The sequence below is a fragment of the Anopheles merus genome, chromosome 2R (assembly GCF_017562075.2).
Source record: "Anopheles merus strain MAF chromosome 2R, AmerM5.1, whole genome shotgun sequence".
Taxonomy (NCBI): Eukaryota; Metazoa; Arthropoda; class Insecta; order Diptera; family Culicidae; genus Anopheles; species Anopheles merus.
The window spans coordinates 53,358,172-53,375,706 of record NC_054082.1 but is presented as its reverse complement, the minus strand read 5'-3'; the positions used below and the strand labels follow the sequence as shown (position 1 = coordinate 53,375,706).

The 17,535-nt window shown below is 41.8% G+C and overlaps 4 protein-coding genes across 8 annotated transcripts; 2 read left to right on the top strand and 2 right to left on the bottom strand.

The window, feature by feature from the left end:
• The first annotated feature begins 156 nt into the window (after nt 1-156).
• LOC121587882 (integrator complex subunit 12-like) lies at nt 157-4,132 on the top strand. Its single transcript, XM_041905169.1, has one exon. It carries the CDS (start codon nt 313-315, stop codon nt 1,438-1,440), a length of 1,128 nt encoding a protein of 375 aa, XP_041761103.1. The 5' UTR covers nt 157-312; the 3' UTR covers nt 1,441-4,132.
• Nucleotides 4,133-4,717: 585 nt separating this feature from the next.
• Nucleotides 4,718-11,498, top strand: LOC121589561 (alkyldihydroxyacetonephosphate synthase-like). Of its 5 annotated transcripts, none has more exons than XM_041908560.1 (6): nt 4,718-4,916; nt 5,619-5,930; nt 8,156-8,242; nt 8,327-9,515; nt 9,779-9,883; nt 10,409-11,498. In XM_041908560.1, exons 2-6 carry the CDS (start codon nt 5,806-5,808, stop codon nt 10,781-10,783), a joined length of 1,881 nt encoding a protein of 626 aa, XP_041764494.1. In that variant the 5' UTR covers nt 4,718-4,916; nt 5,619-5,805; the 3' UTR covers nt 10,784-11,498. The 5 variants fall into 5 exon arrangements, with proteins under 5 accessions (XP_041764494.1, XP_041764493.1, XP_041764492.1 ...); XM_041908559.1 differs by having other exon boundaries at nt 4,718-4,920; XM_041908561.1 differs by having other exon boundaries at nt 4,735-4,830.
• A 1,640-nt stretch (nt 11,499-13,138) lies between these two features.
• Nucleotides 13,139-15,115, bottom strand: LOC121603513 (putative odorant receptor 59c). Its single transcript, XM_041932351.1, has 4 exons — nt 14,898-15,115; nt 14,734-14,833; nt 14,004-14,264; nt 13,139-13,941 (listed from the first exon to the last, which is right to left on the bottom strand). Exons 1-4 carry the CDS (start codon nt 15,083-15,085, stop codon nt 13,876-13,878), a joined length of 615 nt encoding a protein of 204 aa, XP_041788285.1. The 5' UTR covers nt 15,086-15,115; the 3' UTR covers nt 13,139-13,875.
• LOC121600324 lies at nt 15,103-15,789 on the bottom strand. Its single transcript, XM_041928810.1, has 2 exons — nt 15,221-15,789; nt 15,103-15,151 (listed from the first exon to the last, which is right to left on the bottom strand). The coding sequence occupies exons 1-2, from the start codon at nt 15,739-15,741 to the stop codon at nt 15,103-15,105; spliced, it is 570 nt and encodes a 189-aa protein (XP_041784744.1). The 5' UTR covers nt 15,742-15,789.
• Between the last annotated feature and the right edge of the window lie 1,746 nt (nt 15,790-17,535).

The window sequence follows — 17,535 nt, the reverse complement described above, 5'->3', positions numbered from 1 at the left end:
TTTATTGAACATTTATCCAAAAACATTTTGCCGTGCATGTTTTTAAATTTAAATAAATAATTTTCCTCAACCTTCCTTCATTAATATTCAATTTTCCACTGTAGCTACCAACAGGAAATTTAAACTGAGGAAGCTTTTTAACGAAACTAATCTATGCAAACGTCAATGTCTCCTAGCTTGAACGAAAGCCCTCGGACTGACAGCTGACGCCGGTTTGTTTGGTTGCGATTGTTTACAGTTGTTGTTTTGCAGCAAACGTTTCGTGTTGGCGGTCACGTCGCGCGCACTAATTTGCGGTTTTTACTCTCGAAAATGGCATCAGCGCTAGATATTGATCCAACGTTCAAACACGCACTTAAGCTTCTCCACTCGCCCCACTCGGATGCGACAGAAAAGATACGTAATCTGCTGGACGAACTCATCAAGCAACGGTATGGCAGTGGGAAAACGCTAATTAACACCCTGAGCAAGAAACACCTTGCCGAGGAGCCGCTTGCGGGTGGAAGCAATCTATACGTGCGCAAGCAGAAAATAATCGAACCGAAGCCCATCCCGGTGATAAATCTCGATCCGGATCCGGAACCGATCGCAACCGGTACGATCGAGTGCATAGTGAGCGCACCGGAAGCTCTGACCATGCCGCCGCTGTCGTCTGGTTCGATACTGATCTCTACCTCCGACCTGGAGGGTAATGACGAGGACGATGACGTCATCATGGAGGAAGATAAGCTGAAGGAACTGGAAGACTTGATGTGTGTTGTTTGCCGCTTGATGGACGTTAGTTCCCGTAACCGGCTGGTCGAATGTGCCGACTGTCACGCACTGTACCATCAGGAATGCCACAAACCCGTCATTTCGGAAGCGGACGCCAACGACGAGGAAAACGCTTGGTACTGCACAATCTGTCGCAGCAAACAGACGGTGGCCAAGCTGTCAACTCCAGCTGTGGTGCCCACACCGCCGATACCCGTCGCAACATCGCCGTCGCCAACCATTGGCAGCTCGTCGTCAAAGTCATCGTCCCATTCGAAGAGTGGTAGCAGCAAGTCTGCCGAATCGTCATCCAGCTCTAGCTCGTCCAGCAGCAGCAAGCATAAATCATCTAAAAGTGGAAACAAATCGTCGGATTCTTCGCACGAACGTGATAGGGATCGTGACCGTGACCGAGGCGAGCGCGATCGCGATCGCGAGCGGGACCGTGATCGCGATCGTGACCGCGACCGTGATCGCGAAAGAGACCGCGATAGGTCGTCCAAATCTTCTTCCAGCGGTGGTGGCACTGGCTCATCGTCGTCGTCCAGCGGGGCTGCGAATACTGGCTCCAGTGCTGGAAATTCGGTTGGCACACCGAACATTAACATCATCAGCGCAGATAAACGATTGCAAATGATGAAGAAAAAGGCTGCAAAAATGCAAGATAGCAAAAGGAAGCACAAGTAGACTTGAAATGAGCGTTATTGCACTATATGTTGCGAAAAAGAGAAGGATAAATGGATGGATGTAATTCTTTAGGTAATGAAAACATTTTTTGAAATATAATTATGGAAAGAATTAAATGATTGCAAAGCATAATATTGAGCTCTGATGAGAGATACAGAGAGTTGGGAGAATAAACAGACACACACAATTTTTCAAATTCAATAGGACAAATATAGGTCCATATAGTGTCCACGAATTTCGTTTTCGTTTCACACGATTTAATCATTTTAAAACCTAACCACTAGATACGGTCTACACCAGCGGTAGGCAAAGTCCGGCCCGCGGCCAAATGCGGCCCGCTGCAACATTCAATCCGGCCCGCGAAAGGATTTGACTTATTTTGAAAGATGGGAAACGATTCGTACACAATTTTCTGAAGATCTTTTGGTATGCCATATTATACCATCGTATATTTTCAACTTTAATTCAAGTACTATGGAATGACGGACCGTTTAGTATGTTCGATCTCGAGGTCAATATCCCCGTAACTTTTGCATGAAAAAATATGCCATTTTCGGCTGGGTGCAAAAAAAGAGTAGTTGAAAGGTAATTATTTAAGCTTACTTGCTCAAATAAGTTCAAGACTTTGCGAATTGCCTTTTGTCGGTTATCAGGAATTTTCACCATGGTGGACAAAGACATGCATGATTTAAGTTCTACCTTTGATTTTTATCAATTCCTCCTAAGTTTTCCCTACAGAATTGTAAGAATAGAGTTTTTGCATCACGTTTGTGCAGAAAAAAATCGATCGGACACAGGTAATGGATGTTGGACCAGTTCGCAGACTAGAGTGTCATATCGAAATTCTGTCGAAATCCACCTGAAATGATTGCATTAAGTATTCGCGTAATTGTTTGCCACTGCGAAGCCATTGGATGCGATTTCTATGCCCTGATCTATTTATTCATGTTTCCCAGGTATTATTTTACTGTTTGGTGGGTTGCATCGATCTCCCGATCCAGCTAACGTAGTAATGTAGCCTCTTGTCCCTCTGTTTTCATTTCAGCTTCTTTTGGAACCTCAAAAATAAACCTGGGATTTCTTTCGATGCTTTGATTATTGCCTAATAGTGTCAAGATATTGGCGACCAAATTGCCGAAACGGGTAGACACGACGTCCACAAACTTCCGCACGAAGTCCATTTTGGACGCTATGGTGTGCCATTCTTTGATCGCGCATGCTTTTCATTCACTCTTTTGGCCATGGTTAGAGTTGGACTGATAGAGGTGTCAAATTTAGTCTGCTAACTAATGGGATACTACTCAAAAAGCAATTAACGTTTTGTTAGTGCGGGTTAAGATAAACCCATGAAAAATCGACAATTGTTGTCCATTTTTTTAATGCAACCATTGTAATATTAACATTATTTTAACACCACAATAAGACTATCGAAATGAAGGTCGCATACGAAATTTTATAAATATAAGATACACTAAAGTCTGGTTGCAATGAATTTATTTAAAGTTTTGCATACGATTGTCACTAACGTAATACATGGAAAACAATGATTTAGAAATAGTGAAATAGCATACTTTTTTCCCGCGATAATATTTGTCCTGCTATTCGTTCTTCTTAATTTCACACAAATCAGTTGTTTTCTTTTTTATCTGCTTTAGGGGTATTTTGCATCGTATTTGAAAACAAATAAGAACATTAAAAAAAACCCTGTTGTTTTCACGAGAACGACGATTCCACGCTGTTCATCAGATTAATCAAATTATCTGGCATGGCATAACTTGTCCATAAAACATTTTTATAAATACTAAATGCACATTTGCCTCGATAATTTTTCAGTCAATAACACTTTTGTATCATCCCCAGAATAGCCTTAATATTTTTTGCGGCATGGGAGGATGGGGTCATCAAGAAGAGATATTGCTCTTGAATTGATATGTTTTGAATTATCACACTATTGCCCTTCTTTTAGCGGTCCTCAAATGATTAAAAGATACAATTAGTTTTTAAGTAGATATTATCAATGTTTAACCATGCTTGGATGAAACAATTATAGGAAAACAGCAATAATACAAATTATTTTGTTTCTAAAACTTTATAATGTAATAATTAAAGCAAAATAATGGAAAAACCGCATGCTCCTGGCCCGCGGCTTTAAATCTTTTACTAAATTTGACCCTTTGACTCAAAAGTTTGCCCACCGCTGGTCTACACGGCTAGAAAGAACATTAGTAGGACATACGTTTGTGCATGTTCAACTCGTTGTAGGGACACTATAACATCGATGTGCTTCACTAGTGAAATAGCAATGAATACGAAACTCAAAGATCCAAAAATATTCTGGTTTCAGGCATTAGATAGGGGGTTTCAGTGGTTCTCATGATTTTGGGGCGCTTTCTTTACTCTTTCTACGGGAGGGAATTTTATATGACGGTTCCTTCTTGTACATGCTCAAATGGAATCTAACAATTTACAAAGGGCAATTGGAAATCCAATAAGAATTTCTTATGTGCTAGTCCTAAAAGGACGCCGTAGAATCCAATCCCGACTCATAAAGTTCACATGCCGTACGAAAAAGTGTCCCAAGATTATGAGAACTTCTGAACAATCGTGTTTTTTTTGTAACAGAAGAACATGGCATTCAGTAAAAAATAAAACTGTCTACACAGAATAATAAATGTTTGACATTAAATTTAAATAAATCATACAATTTACGAATAAACTTCAGTCTTTTTGTCTATTAATTGCTACAAAAAAAATACTTACTTATTTCTCGTCTTATTTGTGACGCCAACGACCTATCACGGACGTATACTAACGTTATTACATTCTTGCTAAATTTACTTACACCGCCTAACCCAGTGGCCGACAACTTTGCGGCAATAAGAGCCGAAATCTGCAGAAAAAACCCGTCATTTTCTACGTAAAAAGCATACTGATATTATCAAGTATCTGCATTTATACTGTACCGATAGCATTTTGCGTCTCCAGGATATTTGTTAAAAATTATTCTGTTATTTATTATTTCAGAAGACAGTGAAAACATCGCATTATTTGTCTTACTTTTTACACCTGGAAAAAGATATAAGGAAATCGAATTAAGAATAAGGAGAAAAATGGCAAAAAATATATTTAAACAAAACACGTTAGTAACAGCTGCATTTTTCGTAATAGCAGCTCGTTGGCTGCGTCGCTTAACATTTTGCTGTTGAGTGCGACTACTCGTACGTAACGCACTGTATTACTAAGGCAGTGCGCATGTATATAAACACGCCAGTGGATATACATAGTTCTTGTTCGGCAGCCGAGCAGTGAAGACCTACTTCTCGATGCTTCACGGCACCACCCTCACGAATTTTACAGTGGCAAAAGTGTCCCTCGCCGGATAGGGTTCCGGTAACAAAAAAAAGAAAATTAAAACAAAAGCTGGAAAGACTGTGAAAAGTGGAGTGTGTGATAAGGCGGTGTTTGCATTGGGACGGGTTGGTGCGTTAGACAGTTAACAGTTGGAAGAGTAGAAGAAGAAAGAGCAATGCAAAAGAAATTAAAAAAAAGGTTCTCCATACAAAATAGTTCGCAAACGTTCGCATCCCGAGTGCCAAGCTGTTAGCCCTGTTCGAAGGTGTGAACTGTGCTGCAGTGAAGTGTGTCTTTGTGGATTCCCAAGTGAACATTTTGTTTCTCGACGAGATCATCTGAATTGCAATCTAAAATCCACAGCTTTTCCCCCATTTCGTGTTCTTGAATCCGGAAACACGCGCGGTGGGTTGCGCAGGAGAAATGGATTAATGCATACGCCGATTTTATCACACGCTTCGTGCAGACTGGTACCGGCATAATTTCCAAGAGAGAGAGAGAGAGAGAGAGAGAGAGAGAGAGAGAGAGAGAGAGAGGAGAGAGAGAGAGAGAGATTAATTCAATAATTACCTTGCACACACGCATCCACACTGTCTGGACACAGTCGCTTGGCGCCACCGGGCAAGTGTCCGACACTTTAAGCACCGAACCAAACTAAGCCTCCCTCCGTGCGGCATTAGACTGCACTACATTTCACCATCCTGTCAGCGCGACCAAGGAAAACGCGCAAAAATCAATAATCAACCCTCCCGCTTGATAGGCACAGTGGTGTAGGCGACGTGTGTGTGTTTGTGTGTAGTATATTTTCTATCTTCGACTTTCCACAGTTAAACAAAAAAACAGTAACGTTGCGAAATTAATAGTTCTGTGCTGGAGAGAGAGAGAGAGAGAGTGGCTGAATTTTGGCGGGCATGTTTGCAGGAATTAGTGCGCAACGAAACAAGAGCAAGTGAAATCGAACACACCCTAGACCAAAACGGGCAATCAGAGGGCTCTGCCGCATCCTTCGCTGGAATGTCATCATCGTCAGCCGAAAGGACACCCGTTGCCAAAGGAAACGAAGGGACCGGCGCCAGCGCACCCGCGTCGATGGATCCAAGCGTGCCGAAGAAAATTGTCAGCGCTATACCGAAGCAAAGGTTCGTTTCCACGGGGGTTTTTGCTGTTCGTGCACGATTGCTATGTAATTGTGTGCATTGTGCGTTTGTATGTGTGTTGTAATTACATGCTTTTTGTTCCTCGTCGCACGTTCCTGTTAGTTGGCAAAACCCTGTGCTGCACGTTTCCCCGGGACAGAGGGACACGGCATGAATGTGGGTAGGCTGAGTATTCTAAGGTTGTTCTTTCCCAAGAGGGTTTGGAAGGATCTAGCTTGCTGTGAATGTGTTACACGATTGTGTCGAGAGAACCGTGCAAACGATTTTCCACGCTAAAAAAAGTGAGAGAGTGCACGGAAGGAGAGAGCGAGAGAGAGAGAGAGAGAGAGAGAGAGAGAGAGAGAGAGAGAGAGAGAGAGAGAGAGAGAGAGAGAGAGTTTCTAACAAAAAGTGAGCGCACGCACGGAGTTTTCCGAACCCGTTTTCCAAGGGGTTCCACCATCCTTTTACATAAACCGGCTCTCTCTCTTTGCCTCCGTTCGTTGACCGCATTCGAACGGAGGACACGCGCGTGTTCGGGCTGAATTTTCCCACTGTCGTTACACTTACACCTATAACCGGGAGTCTGTTTGTTTTGGATAGGTTTCGACGCGCTACCAACCACATGGCCATTCGCTTACCGTTCGTCGATGATTCGGTTTTACTGTGTACCCTTGTATTCGTGTGTTGGTGCCGGCCGGTTTTGGAGCATCGTTTTTTTCTACTTTCTTTCCAGAGGTGATGAGAACACGTGCTTACCGGAAGCAGATTCTCACGCCACGATGTATTCGATGTAGGTTTTCCGGAACGCAAACGTTTGTTTTGCTGCGACTGTTTTTCAGTAGCCATTATAAGCAAAGTTGAAAAGCTATACTATTCTACAGTAATATACAATTCTTGTCTTTGAAACAGATTAGTATAACATTTGGATCTGTGTGTTGATTGTTCACTATGCTGATGGTTTTATTTTAAGTTAATTTATTTTTATGATTTATCCAGATATGAAATGAAAATTGAAAAATTATGTTGCTCCCATCGATTCACAAATTTGACGAAATTGAATGTACCATTTTCGATTTGGTCGGAACAGATTGTCTAATGAAGCAATCCATTAAATCACTAGTACAGCAACCACCTCCACCATTCTCCAACCAAGCGTACCTTACACGAACTATGCGTTATGATTATGGCCGTCTACCATCCAAATAATACGCTTAAGCAGCAAAGAACCGCGGTACAAGTATGCGGCCAAATATAGGCCAGACACTTGTGGCATTTCTCATCACCAGCTCGGCAACCGGTCCAAGCACTAAAAATAGTAGAATAAATGAGTGTTTGCCATTGAACAAGTGAGTTAAAATGGGACCGTCTCGTGTTACGTGTATGATGTACTTCCGTACGTTATTTTAAACTCATGTGAAGCGATCTTTTTTTAAACTCCAGTTGGTGCTGCACTGGCACTGAAGGTAAAAGGGACTATCTTTCTCAAACTTCCTAGCAATTGTTTGCTGTCTATGGGGGTTTATCGTTCACTCCCGGCACTCCCGGGACCGTTCCTGTTCGTAACGTTAGTGGATTATCTAATCAGGTACCTTTGGCATGACTGCTGATTGCACAACTGATGGACGGGTGATGTCATCGAAACCGTGCCCTTTTTCGATTGAAGCCCCGTTCCGGCTTCCGGCTATCTATCGGCCTGATAAGAAACGTTGACCCAATACTGACTTTTGAATGTAATCCATCACGCTGTGTTCCTAGCGCGTGATATATAAACTGGTAAAATGCGGGAAAATATACGCAATTTTACTCTTACTGTGGCTAGGTAAAAATGATAAAAGCTATACTTAAAAATTAAGGCGCATTCGGCACAAAGAAAGAATAAAACCACTAAGTACAATGCTTTGAAATGTATTTTTTACTTTTATACACAATCTCATCACAACATTTTGGATGCATTATAACTGGTTTAGAGAAACGTTCGTTTTGATTAAGGTTTGTCAATTTCTTTAAAAAAACGGCCAAATTGAATTTATTTGAGAGGCTGCAGACCAGCTGAATAAAGCTTTCATTTTTTAACATGTATATATGATCGCTTAGAAAATCTTTTATTTCTTTAGATTTTCCTATAGTAGTAACATAACCAGATGCGCTAGTGAAAATCGAAATTACATTACCGACAATGTATCCCGGCCTTTACATTTTTTTTTACTTTCTTCCTTCGTTTATAGACAGCAATTGCTCAAATGGAATGGCTGGGGTTACAAGGATTCGCGCTTTCTCTACCAGGATGGAACGATCATATTCACTGGCGATAGGTGAGCAAGACACTTTCCCAAAGGCGCCCAAACCCTTCTCAAACTTATATTGATTCGCTAAACAACCAAATCTTATCGTTCAAGGTATCCCATCGGTGGAAAAGTGTCGCTGCCACACTTTCGCGACTACGTGATCGAGAACTTCAACGTCGATCTGTCCGATCGGCGCGAAGGTGTACCGGTGCCGAACGAGTATCCAGCCCCAGTGCCCTGTCCCGAGTTTCTGGCCGACATACGAGGCCACGGTATCGACTGCACGCAGAATGGCGAAGATCGGTTGATCCGGTGCCATGGACAAACGCTACACGACGTGCACATGATGCGCACCGGTACGTTCAAGCGCATCCCGGACGTGGTCCTGTTTCCCACCTCCCACGAGCAGGTGGAGCAGATCGTTCAGTCCGCCAACAAGCGCAACGTGGTGCTGATACCGTACGGTGGCGGTACGTCAGTGTCCGGCTCGGTCACCTGTCCGGAGGGTGAAACGCGCCCGATAGCGGCCCTCGATACGTCGCAGATGAATCGGATGCTGTGGATCGATCGCCAGAATCTGGTCGCCTGCTTCGAGGCGGGAATCGTCGGCCAGGACCTGGAGCGTGAGTTGCGCCAGCTTGGGTTCACCGTCGGGCACGAGCCGGACAGCTACGAGTTTTCCACGCTTGGCGGCTGGGTGGCCACGCGTGCTTCCGGCATGAAGAAGAACGTGTACGGCAACATCGAGGATCTGCTGGTGCGCGTCAAGATGGTGACCAGCAAGGGTGTGCTGGAGCGAAGTTTGGCCGTGCCGCGGGTATCCTGTGGGCCCGACTTTAACCATCTCGTGCTCGGCTCGGAAGGTACGCTCGGTGTGATCACGGAGGTGGTCATCAAGATACGGCCCCTGCCCCAGGTCAAGCGGTACGGTTCGCTCGTCTTTCCCGACTTCGGGTCCGGCATCCGATGTTTGCGCGAGGTGGCCCGCGAGCGGCTGCAGCCGGCCAGCATACGGCTCATCGACAACGAGCAGTTCGTGTTTGGCCAGGCGCTCAAAATACCGGGCGGCCCGCTGGCGACGGTGAGCGAGAAGCTGAAAAAGGTGTACCTAACGCGGTGGAAGCGGTTGCAGCTCGATCGTATCGCGATCGCGACACTGCTGTTCGAAGGACACGACGCGCAGGTGAAGCAGCACGAGGCAAAGATTTTCGCTATCGCCAAACGGTACGGTGGGTTCTCGGCCGGCAGCAGCAACGGCGAGAAGGGCTACATTCTTACCTTCGTCATCGCGTACATCAGGGTGAGTTAGGGGCATCAGTGAGGTGCACAATAGGGTCGACCGCGCAATTAGAATCTATTTGACTAGCGTGCATCGTGAAGTGCTTGTCAAGTGCTCTTTACCTATGCAGCGCTTTGTTTAATTTCGTCATCGACGGCATTGCAAATCAAACACCATACGCAATGAACACATGGATACGGTGTTCGAGCTAGACAAGCGAACAAAAAAAAAACAATCACTAACAATATGCCCCTTTGCCATTGCATCTCTCCGGATATTTGTAGGACCTGGCCCTGGATTACAGCATTGTGGCGGAATCGTTCGAAACCTCCGTATCGTGGGATCGCTGCGAAGCACTCTGTACCAACGTAAAAAGCTGCGTTCGCAAGGTATGAACCAATTCAATGTCACTGTTGGAGTGTGCTGTTTAACAGATAGGCAATCTTTACAACAGCCTAGGAGGTGGTGAGAGCAAAAAGGTTGGACCAGTGTTTCAGCTTCGGTACACATGACGTAACATTACAGTGATAAGTGGCAATCCACTTGGGATGAAGGTGCTACAATCAAATATCCGCTAATTACCGCCGCGTTTAGATAATATTTACACTACTTGATTTGTTTCGAGCTGAACCATTGAAGCTAGAAGCTACATTAGTGAATGAATGTTTTGTTGGTTGAAACTTAAATAAGGGAAAAAGGTCAGTACTTGGGCATTGTCAACGATACTCATCTGACCCAATGAGAGCCTGTCCGCTGTACCATTAAAGATCTCTAGTCTGTTTCCAATGAACACTTTATTTGTCCAGCATTCTCTCAAATTCCCGTTCGTAATCACTCGAATAGTTGAATTATCCTATCGTTAGCAACCATGCGTCTCCATTGTTTACACGTCTCCACCCCCTTGTTCGTTGCAGGAATGTGCCAAACATAACATCCAACACTACCTCATCTCCTGCCGGGTAACGCAAACGTACGATGCTGGCGCGTGCGTGTACTTTTACTTCGGCTTTAACCATGCCGGCTTCTCGAACCCCGTCACCATTTACGAGGAAATCGAAAACAAGGCGCGCGATGAAATCCTCGCCTCCGGTGGTTCCATCTCGCACCATCACGGTGTGGGCAAGATACGATCGCGCTGGTACCCGCAGAGCGTCTCCGATGTCGGTGTACAGCTGTACAAGGCAACCAAGCGGGAGCTAGATCCAAACAACATCTTTGCCGCTGGCAATCTCATCCCGGCCCAGCTGCAGGACACCAACGAACCCACCAGTCTGAAAGCAAAGCTGTAAAGGCAGACACATGACGCCCCGTTCAATGATCCCGTCTAGCAAGCATGGCAATAATGGCAAAACAAAACAACAAAACCCATAAAACTAGTAAACTGCTCCACCGCTTCACAGCGGCGGAAGTGATGCAATGGTCGGGCTGCATATGATGCACGATCAGTCATGATCACTTTCGTCCCATCACCGGAAGCAATGTGTTCGTCGTTTTCGTTACAGCAGAAAAAACAAGGTAACAGTAAAAAAGCGAGACACAGAGAAAGAGATAGAGAGATTGAAAGAGAAAGGGAGAGAGAGAGAGAGAGAGAGAGAGAGAGAGAGAGAGAGAGAGAGAGAGCAATATTCTTCATTCTGTGTCGGCTTACATCGCAATAGAGGGAACGAATTTTATCTTCGCCGGCTTCAACGTAGCAGAAACAAGTTAACATACACATTCCATGCCCTCCCGTAGTAGCTTACTGAACGTAATGTATTATTTAGGTGTTTTTGGGTTTGCTCTGTGACATTTTATGGTTATTTGTTTTGCGCTCCTTTGATAAGCTGCCAGCAGTCAATTTTATGGGGCATCAAAAGGTAGATGATAACGAATTGAATTGTGTGATTAATTTTGTTAGCGCAATTTTACATCCAATACACACCGGTGCGCTTTTTGCTAAGACCGTCAATTTTAGTTGCGAATTGGAAACAAACAATAATACAAATATCTTTACTTTTGATTCTACACCATCTGTTATTTCTATGAGAAAGAAATAAAGCGTTTAAGTTCATAACATTCAATAAAACACATTGATAACAGTTTAAGTTTCGGAATCCAGCTTTTGAGGAACGATTCGAATCGAGCTACAAAATATAATGACCTGTATTACAGAGATGTACTACATATCCTACGCAAAGCGATTCAGGCCAAGCTGTATAATGATTATACGATGCGTTATTACGTACGGTAGGTAATGAAATGTATAATTAATATTAATAATAATACAGTGAGGTAAGTGTATGACCGTGGATTTCTACGTTGCTTTTATTAGTCAGTCAACGGATGCGTTGAACTTGCCTTTTTGAACCACAAATAAACCGTAACTGAGGTGTCGCACTAATTTGCACCTTTATTGACTCTGGTACTATGCTATGAACTATACATTTTCTTTATTTATTTATTCGTTTGTACCCATATGTGTCTTTCTCAATTTGGCTGAAACAACCTAAATATATATTAATTCTATCCTGCCCTATACCTCTGTAGTTGTGCCGCCATCAAAGTTAAAAATTAAACACAAGTTTCGTTTAAATGTAACAGTAGTTATGTTAAAATTAAATTGTGTTTTTTTTTAAATCACTACATTTAATACTGTCGGGAAGGGGCAGTTATGTATGGATAGACACGTAGACGTCTTTTACAACACAGAACGTGATTCCCATACCTAGAATAGTGACTAAAAATCACATAGAGTTACTCCTAGTTAACTAATAAATTACTAATAAATTACTCGTAACTGAAAAGGCGGGCCCTCATCGCTTACAGCATCGAGCGAGAGGCAGGGGAGACGCGCTATTCTCTCTCCCGGAGAGGAGCCCCCGTTAATTAGGAAGTAGACGGTACAACATGGTGGTTAAATCCTTACCTGCATTCCCTATTGTGTGGGAAGGATGGATGCATTCCCTATTGTGTGGGAAGGATGGAGAGGGGGGAGGGATTGGAGGATTTGTGCATTTTTGAATAAAAACAATAAAAAAAATTAAAAGAAAAATGTGTTCAAAAAAATCATCTCCCATTTGAATATTTGACAATTTTAAGCATTGGTTGACTTCACATGATATGTTGTGTGTGCTAGTGCATTGATAATCGTTCTTTGATTGATAATTATTATTATTTTTCACAAGTGCAACTAACCTTACTAACAAACAAAACCAACAAAACAAACAATAAAACCAGTACGAAGCATGCAATCAATCGATCCGGTAAATAGTTCCAACGGTAAATCTATTTATACATCCACACGACAACTTGCATGCTGATCAAATCCAGATTCGAACGACGGCTCTAGCCAACGCGCAATGCATCAAGCAGCCAAAAAAAACGAGAAGGAAAAAAACAATAGCCAAGTCAAGCACACAAGGCAAGGTCAAGCATTCGCCAATAACTGCTGGGAGAGAAGCGTGGGAATGAAGGAGGTGAGGAAGTTTGAAATTGTCGGTTGGGTTGTCGGTTGGACGGTTGGGGGGTATTTTTTACACTAGCGTCATCTAGCGGTGGCTAGCATATTTTATAGAACACGTGAAATATTTCAATAGTTCAAAAATGAGCGTCAACGGTTGTTGTCCGTTATTTATTTGAACAGAGAAAATTGCATATAACTCAGTGAAGGTATCCTCAAGCGATTACAATTGTGCTCGTGGGTGTAGTATAATAATTGTTGCATAAATAGTAACATTTTTGTACGATAATAATAGCCGCTCCATCTCCTCCAATGATCGCTTCGCGTTATGGTGCCATTGCCGGCAGCTCCGAAACCAGTGAACGCCGCTTCCGTTTCCTGACATATATGTTCATGTTCCCCAAGTACTTTTTCACTCTTTGGTCGAAACGCAGCAATGTAGCGACTTTTTCCTCGCTATTCGTTTTCAGCATCATGTGTAGCTTCTTGCCGCTCAGAGTCGTGGGCCATTCGGAACTGGGCTTTCTTTCGATACTCGGATTGTTATTTAATAGTGTTAGGATGTTGTAAATACTAGAACAGGCTTATATGATGTCCAAAAACAACCGCATCAAGTCCGCATTGATGCTGCATGGGAATTTTCGTTAGTGATGGTGAAGATAAACCCCCTAAATAATCCTTTGTTTTTAGTTCAAAAGTTACTTAAATGATGCATTGCATCAAAATTCATTCAAATGTTGTACATGATTTGCTCCAATTAATAGCAAGTCAGAAAATTCCACACAGTGATACATTAAAAAGAAACGAAGTAATGGCTTAATAGCATATTAAATAAAAGAAATATAAACATGTGTTCTAAAATGTACTATTAAAAATATTATTTTATGAGTGAAAATTCTAACCTTTACGCTGTCGTGAGTTAGCATGTGCCAACTAGCGTTTCTAACCCATCGTGTCATCCAAAAACTGTGACATAAGTGCAAAGATTGTGTACGCCTGTTTAATCACCTACAGACACACAAAAAAAGTTAGTTAAAAAAAACAATCAGTGCAAAGAATTCACAATTCACCTGAGTGAAGGAGTCACGTGTTACAACGAACAACTTGGCGGCAGTTAATTTCACCGGCTTATTTGCTCGCATCATCAAGAAACACATGTCTTTCTGTCTGTTCAGCTTCTGCGTGTACCATTTGCTGTGGAAAATTGCATCCGCTACTGCTTCGCTTTGCTCAATGAGCTCAGTGCCGAGATAAGAGAAGGAAAAGGTTTGAAACGTACAGTAACCGAATACGGCCATGGTAGTCAACAGCACATACACCTCATTGACAGCCTATAACGAAAGCGTTCCGTGAGAAAAAATCATTGTTGTAATTTAAATAAGGTAACATTCAAAATTCCATTAGACAAGCAAGAATTCTTAACCATTTTAATTTTGATTAGCATAATATCTAGCCAGTCTCGTGGTACAGTCGTCAACTCGTACGACTTAACAATATGCCCGCCATGGGTTCAAGGCCCAAATGGAACCGTGTTGCCATACATACGACTGACTATCCCGCTATGGGGGGTAATCCATAAGCCACTGAAAGCCAACCCCACAAGCGGGTACAGGCAGGCCTTGACCGACAACGGTTGTTGAGCCAAAAAGAAAAAGTATAATATCTAATAAAAAAAACCAATTTTAAACTGTATTGCTGCACAACATGCGTGCCGTTTTAAAGATATTAATCTTCAACAAGCGACTCTAAGAATTTGATCATGAGATCGATCAAATCTTGGTTTAAAAACCAACAACTTACCAAAGACAGCACGACCATACCCAGACACAGAGCCAAAATGGTGGATATGTAAAGCAATAACATCTGTAAACTCAATATTTCCTCCAATATTTCAGCCGATCTGTAGTAGAATACACACTATCATAGCGACTGTACATGTTATTCGAAATGTATTTGTTTCTTACCTTAGCACAGAATCATGCAGAGCTATGAATGTTTTAAGTTTGATGTTCCATTCCTTTTCATTTCGACTTTGATGCGAAAGCTCGTTGGCCAGGATTTGCAGAATTCGAAACATACAGGATGTGGCATACACAAGATTCCATGTGAAGGTTTCAACGAAAAACAAAGCAAAGCCATGCAACTCCAGCATCGCGCTTAGTGTTAAATTCACTGGCAACCAAACCCAAAGTTTGTACGCAGGCCGGGGATAAAATAGCTGCAAAACAAATGTATCACAATTTCAGATTACAGTGTTTCAAATTCACTTTTATTTGCCATTGCATACTTTGCCTCGATCGGTGTTGAAAGCGGTACGTCGTACGAACCCGTCACGGCATATTTAACCACTACGAACAACATTGGAAATAAGCCGTACGCAGCACAGTTGAAGCTTACTGTAGAACAGTAGTATTTAGTGAGCTTATGGGTCGATTTCGTTACGTGTCCCAAAATGGTTTGAATCTCGAGACTTGGATTGTTCAGAACGCTGCTGAACGAACGTTGCAGATTGTAAAACAGCTTCTCCCAACGACGAAAATGAATTGCGTAGAAGCACAATTTGCAGAAGATAAGGGAGAACACTATCTGTTCGTTAGCTGCCTTCATGAAATGTGTGACATTATCCTGCGAGCTGACAAGAAACAACCAGCTAGGGATAAGCCATATTATTGGATATGTGGCAGTAACCAGCAAACCGAAGGAAGGAATCCTTTGTCCCGGAGAATCGTTCCAAAAACGAATGTTTCTTAACAACTTTGTAGAGAGTTTTACCAGGGGAAATTCACCTTGCTTAGTCGTAATGTCCATTTTTGTTTAAATTGTTAAAGCTGTTTTTTGTGGCACTGAGCGATTAAATTGTTTACTATTCACGAATGAGTGCCGACGATCGACGATGAGTCTCCTTTTATATTGCTGCCAATTAAAACATCTGTAGGAGAAAAGGTAAGAGAATGATAAAATATGTATCACTCTATATTGCCTATTGTAGAATATGAAGGTCATACCTATTCTCAAGGTTGGTAAATGTACTCAAGGTTGGTAAACAACAAATCTACCACATTGGCATTTTCCATACATGCCTAATTGGCCATATTATTGTGCCAAGTGTTTTGATTGGATAGCTGAATAATTGGAAGTTTTTGTCAATGTTCAAGCGCTAGCGCTAGTTGTAAACAAGCTAAAATAGCGACAGTTATTATTTGTTTTATTAAATTTAATATTAAAAAATGACCACAACTGCTATGGTACTAGTTGTGACACAACTGCTGTGGTACGAAACCAGTGAAACAAATCCATGAATAGCCATAATGATAAGCTTGCATAACTGCCTAATTCTCATTCTCAGTTGTATAAATAACTGTTACCAGTAAAGGTTGATTTTACGTGTTCATATCGGCTAATACTAAGTATCGTAAAACATAAATTATGAATTAAATATCTAGTATCCATGTTCTATTCTTGCATATATCGTAGACCCTTATTTATCTAACCATCGCATTCACACATATACACTCCTTCTTATAAATGATACAAGTTGTAATTTTCTAAGTCAGTGGTCTTCAAACCTTAAATCGCGGGCCGCATTGCTACGCAAATATCAGTGTTGAAGGTAATTTTGATGTTACCTTTAGCTAATGGGTGATTATTTTAAATCTCGTTTTGATTTGAAAATACTGAGTGGATGTATCAAAATTGTACAGCTTTATATTATCGGTGAGCTTGCCTTAAAAAATAAAAAATAAATTTGGATTAAGGTTATAATACAAATAATGTAATGATCTATGAACTAAACATTATCCATTTATGAATTCCAACACGCTATAAATTCCTTTCCTATAATTCATTAAATCCTGATTTAGATTTTATTAATACTGATTGCTTTTATACAAAGCGCCAAAAAGGTATTAAACAAGGTAAATATCAGGTAAATATCATTTGTTTTCATGTTCAAAGAGCAAAAATATTACCCAGGGACAAGTAAACATATTAATAGATTAAAAATGCACGAAACCCTGTATTGTTTATTGTTAATTGTATTATGGGTACAGATGTAAAATATAATAAAACGAACCACACATGATAGTCAAGATCTTATCGCGATCATCACCATTAGCCCAAATCATAGTGGAGTAAGACTGTGCTTCATAGGACCATAAACAAATTGACGAAGCCCCCCGCGGCCGCTAAGTTTGCTTGAACCTGCTACTGTACCAAACTGTACAAAACACTGGCATTTGCGTATTTGGAACATGAATAGTGCTTGAAACAAGATTCTTGTTATTGATTTATTTTACATTTCCATGAGAAAATGGTAAAATTCTTGTTGGGCAAAAATAGTCAATGTGTGAATTTTCCCAAAGATTTTATTTTTACTGGAATAAAATATATAAAATACGACTTAACCACATGCCCGTCATGGATTCAAGTCTGATAAAGACCCTCGCCCTGTAGCAAGGACTGGCTGCGTCGTATCAAATAAATCGCGAAAGCCTTTATAGGCCAGCATGACCGCGTTGATCGTTACGCCAAACAGAAGAATATGGGACATGAAGTGCAAAACATATTTTAACTCACGAGGCTGCTAACCGCACCAAAAGTGCA

Bases quoted from the DNA above. Each gene is read 5' to 3' on its own strand.
- LOC121603513 (XM_041932351.1), bottom strand. From the start codon at position 15,085: ATGCTGGAGTTGCATGGCTTTGCTTTGTTTTTCGTTGAAACCTTCACA. The intron at 14,265-14,733 runs GTAAGTTGTTGG...CTTTCGTTATAG, and splicing joins GTATGGTCGTGCTGTCTTTG to GCTGTCAATGAGGTGTATGT. The intron at 13,942-14,003 runs GTGAATTGTGAA...GTGTGTCTGTAG, and splicing joins CACGTGACTCCTTCACTCAG to GTGATTAAACAGGCGTACAC.
- LOC121589561 (XM_041908560.1), top strand. From the start codon at position 5,806: ATGTCATCATCGTCAGCCGAAAGGACACCCGTTGCCAAAGGAAACGAA. The intron at 5,931-8,155 runs GTTCGTTTCCAC...CTTCGTTTATAG, and splicing joins AGCGCTATACCGAAGCAAAG to ACAGCAATTGCTCAAATGGA. The intron at 9,884-10,408 runs GTATGAACCAAT...TGTTCGTTGCAG, and splicing joins TAAAAAGCTGCGTTCGCAAG to GAATGTGCCAAACATAACAT.
- LOC121587882 (XM_041905169.1), top strand. From the start codon at position 313: ATGGCATCAGCGCTAGATATTGATCCAACGTTCAAACACGCACTTAAG.
- LOC121600324 (XM_041928810.1), bottom strand. From the start codon at position 15,741: ATGGACATTACGACTAAGCAAGGTGAATTTCCCCTGGTAAAACTCTCT. The intron at 15,152-15,220 runs GTATGCAATGGC...TTTGTTTTGCAG, and splicing joins TCAACACCGATCGAGGCAAA to CTATTTTATCCCCGGCCTGC.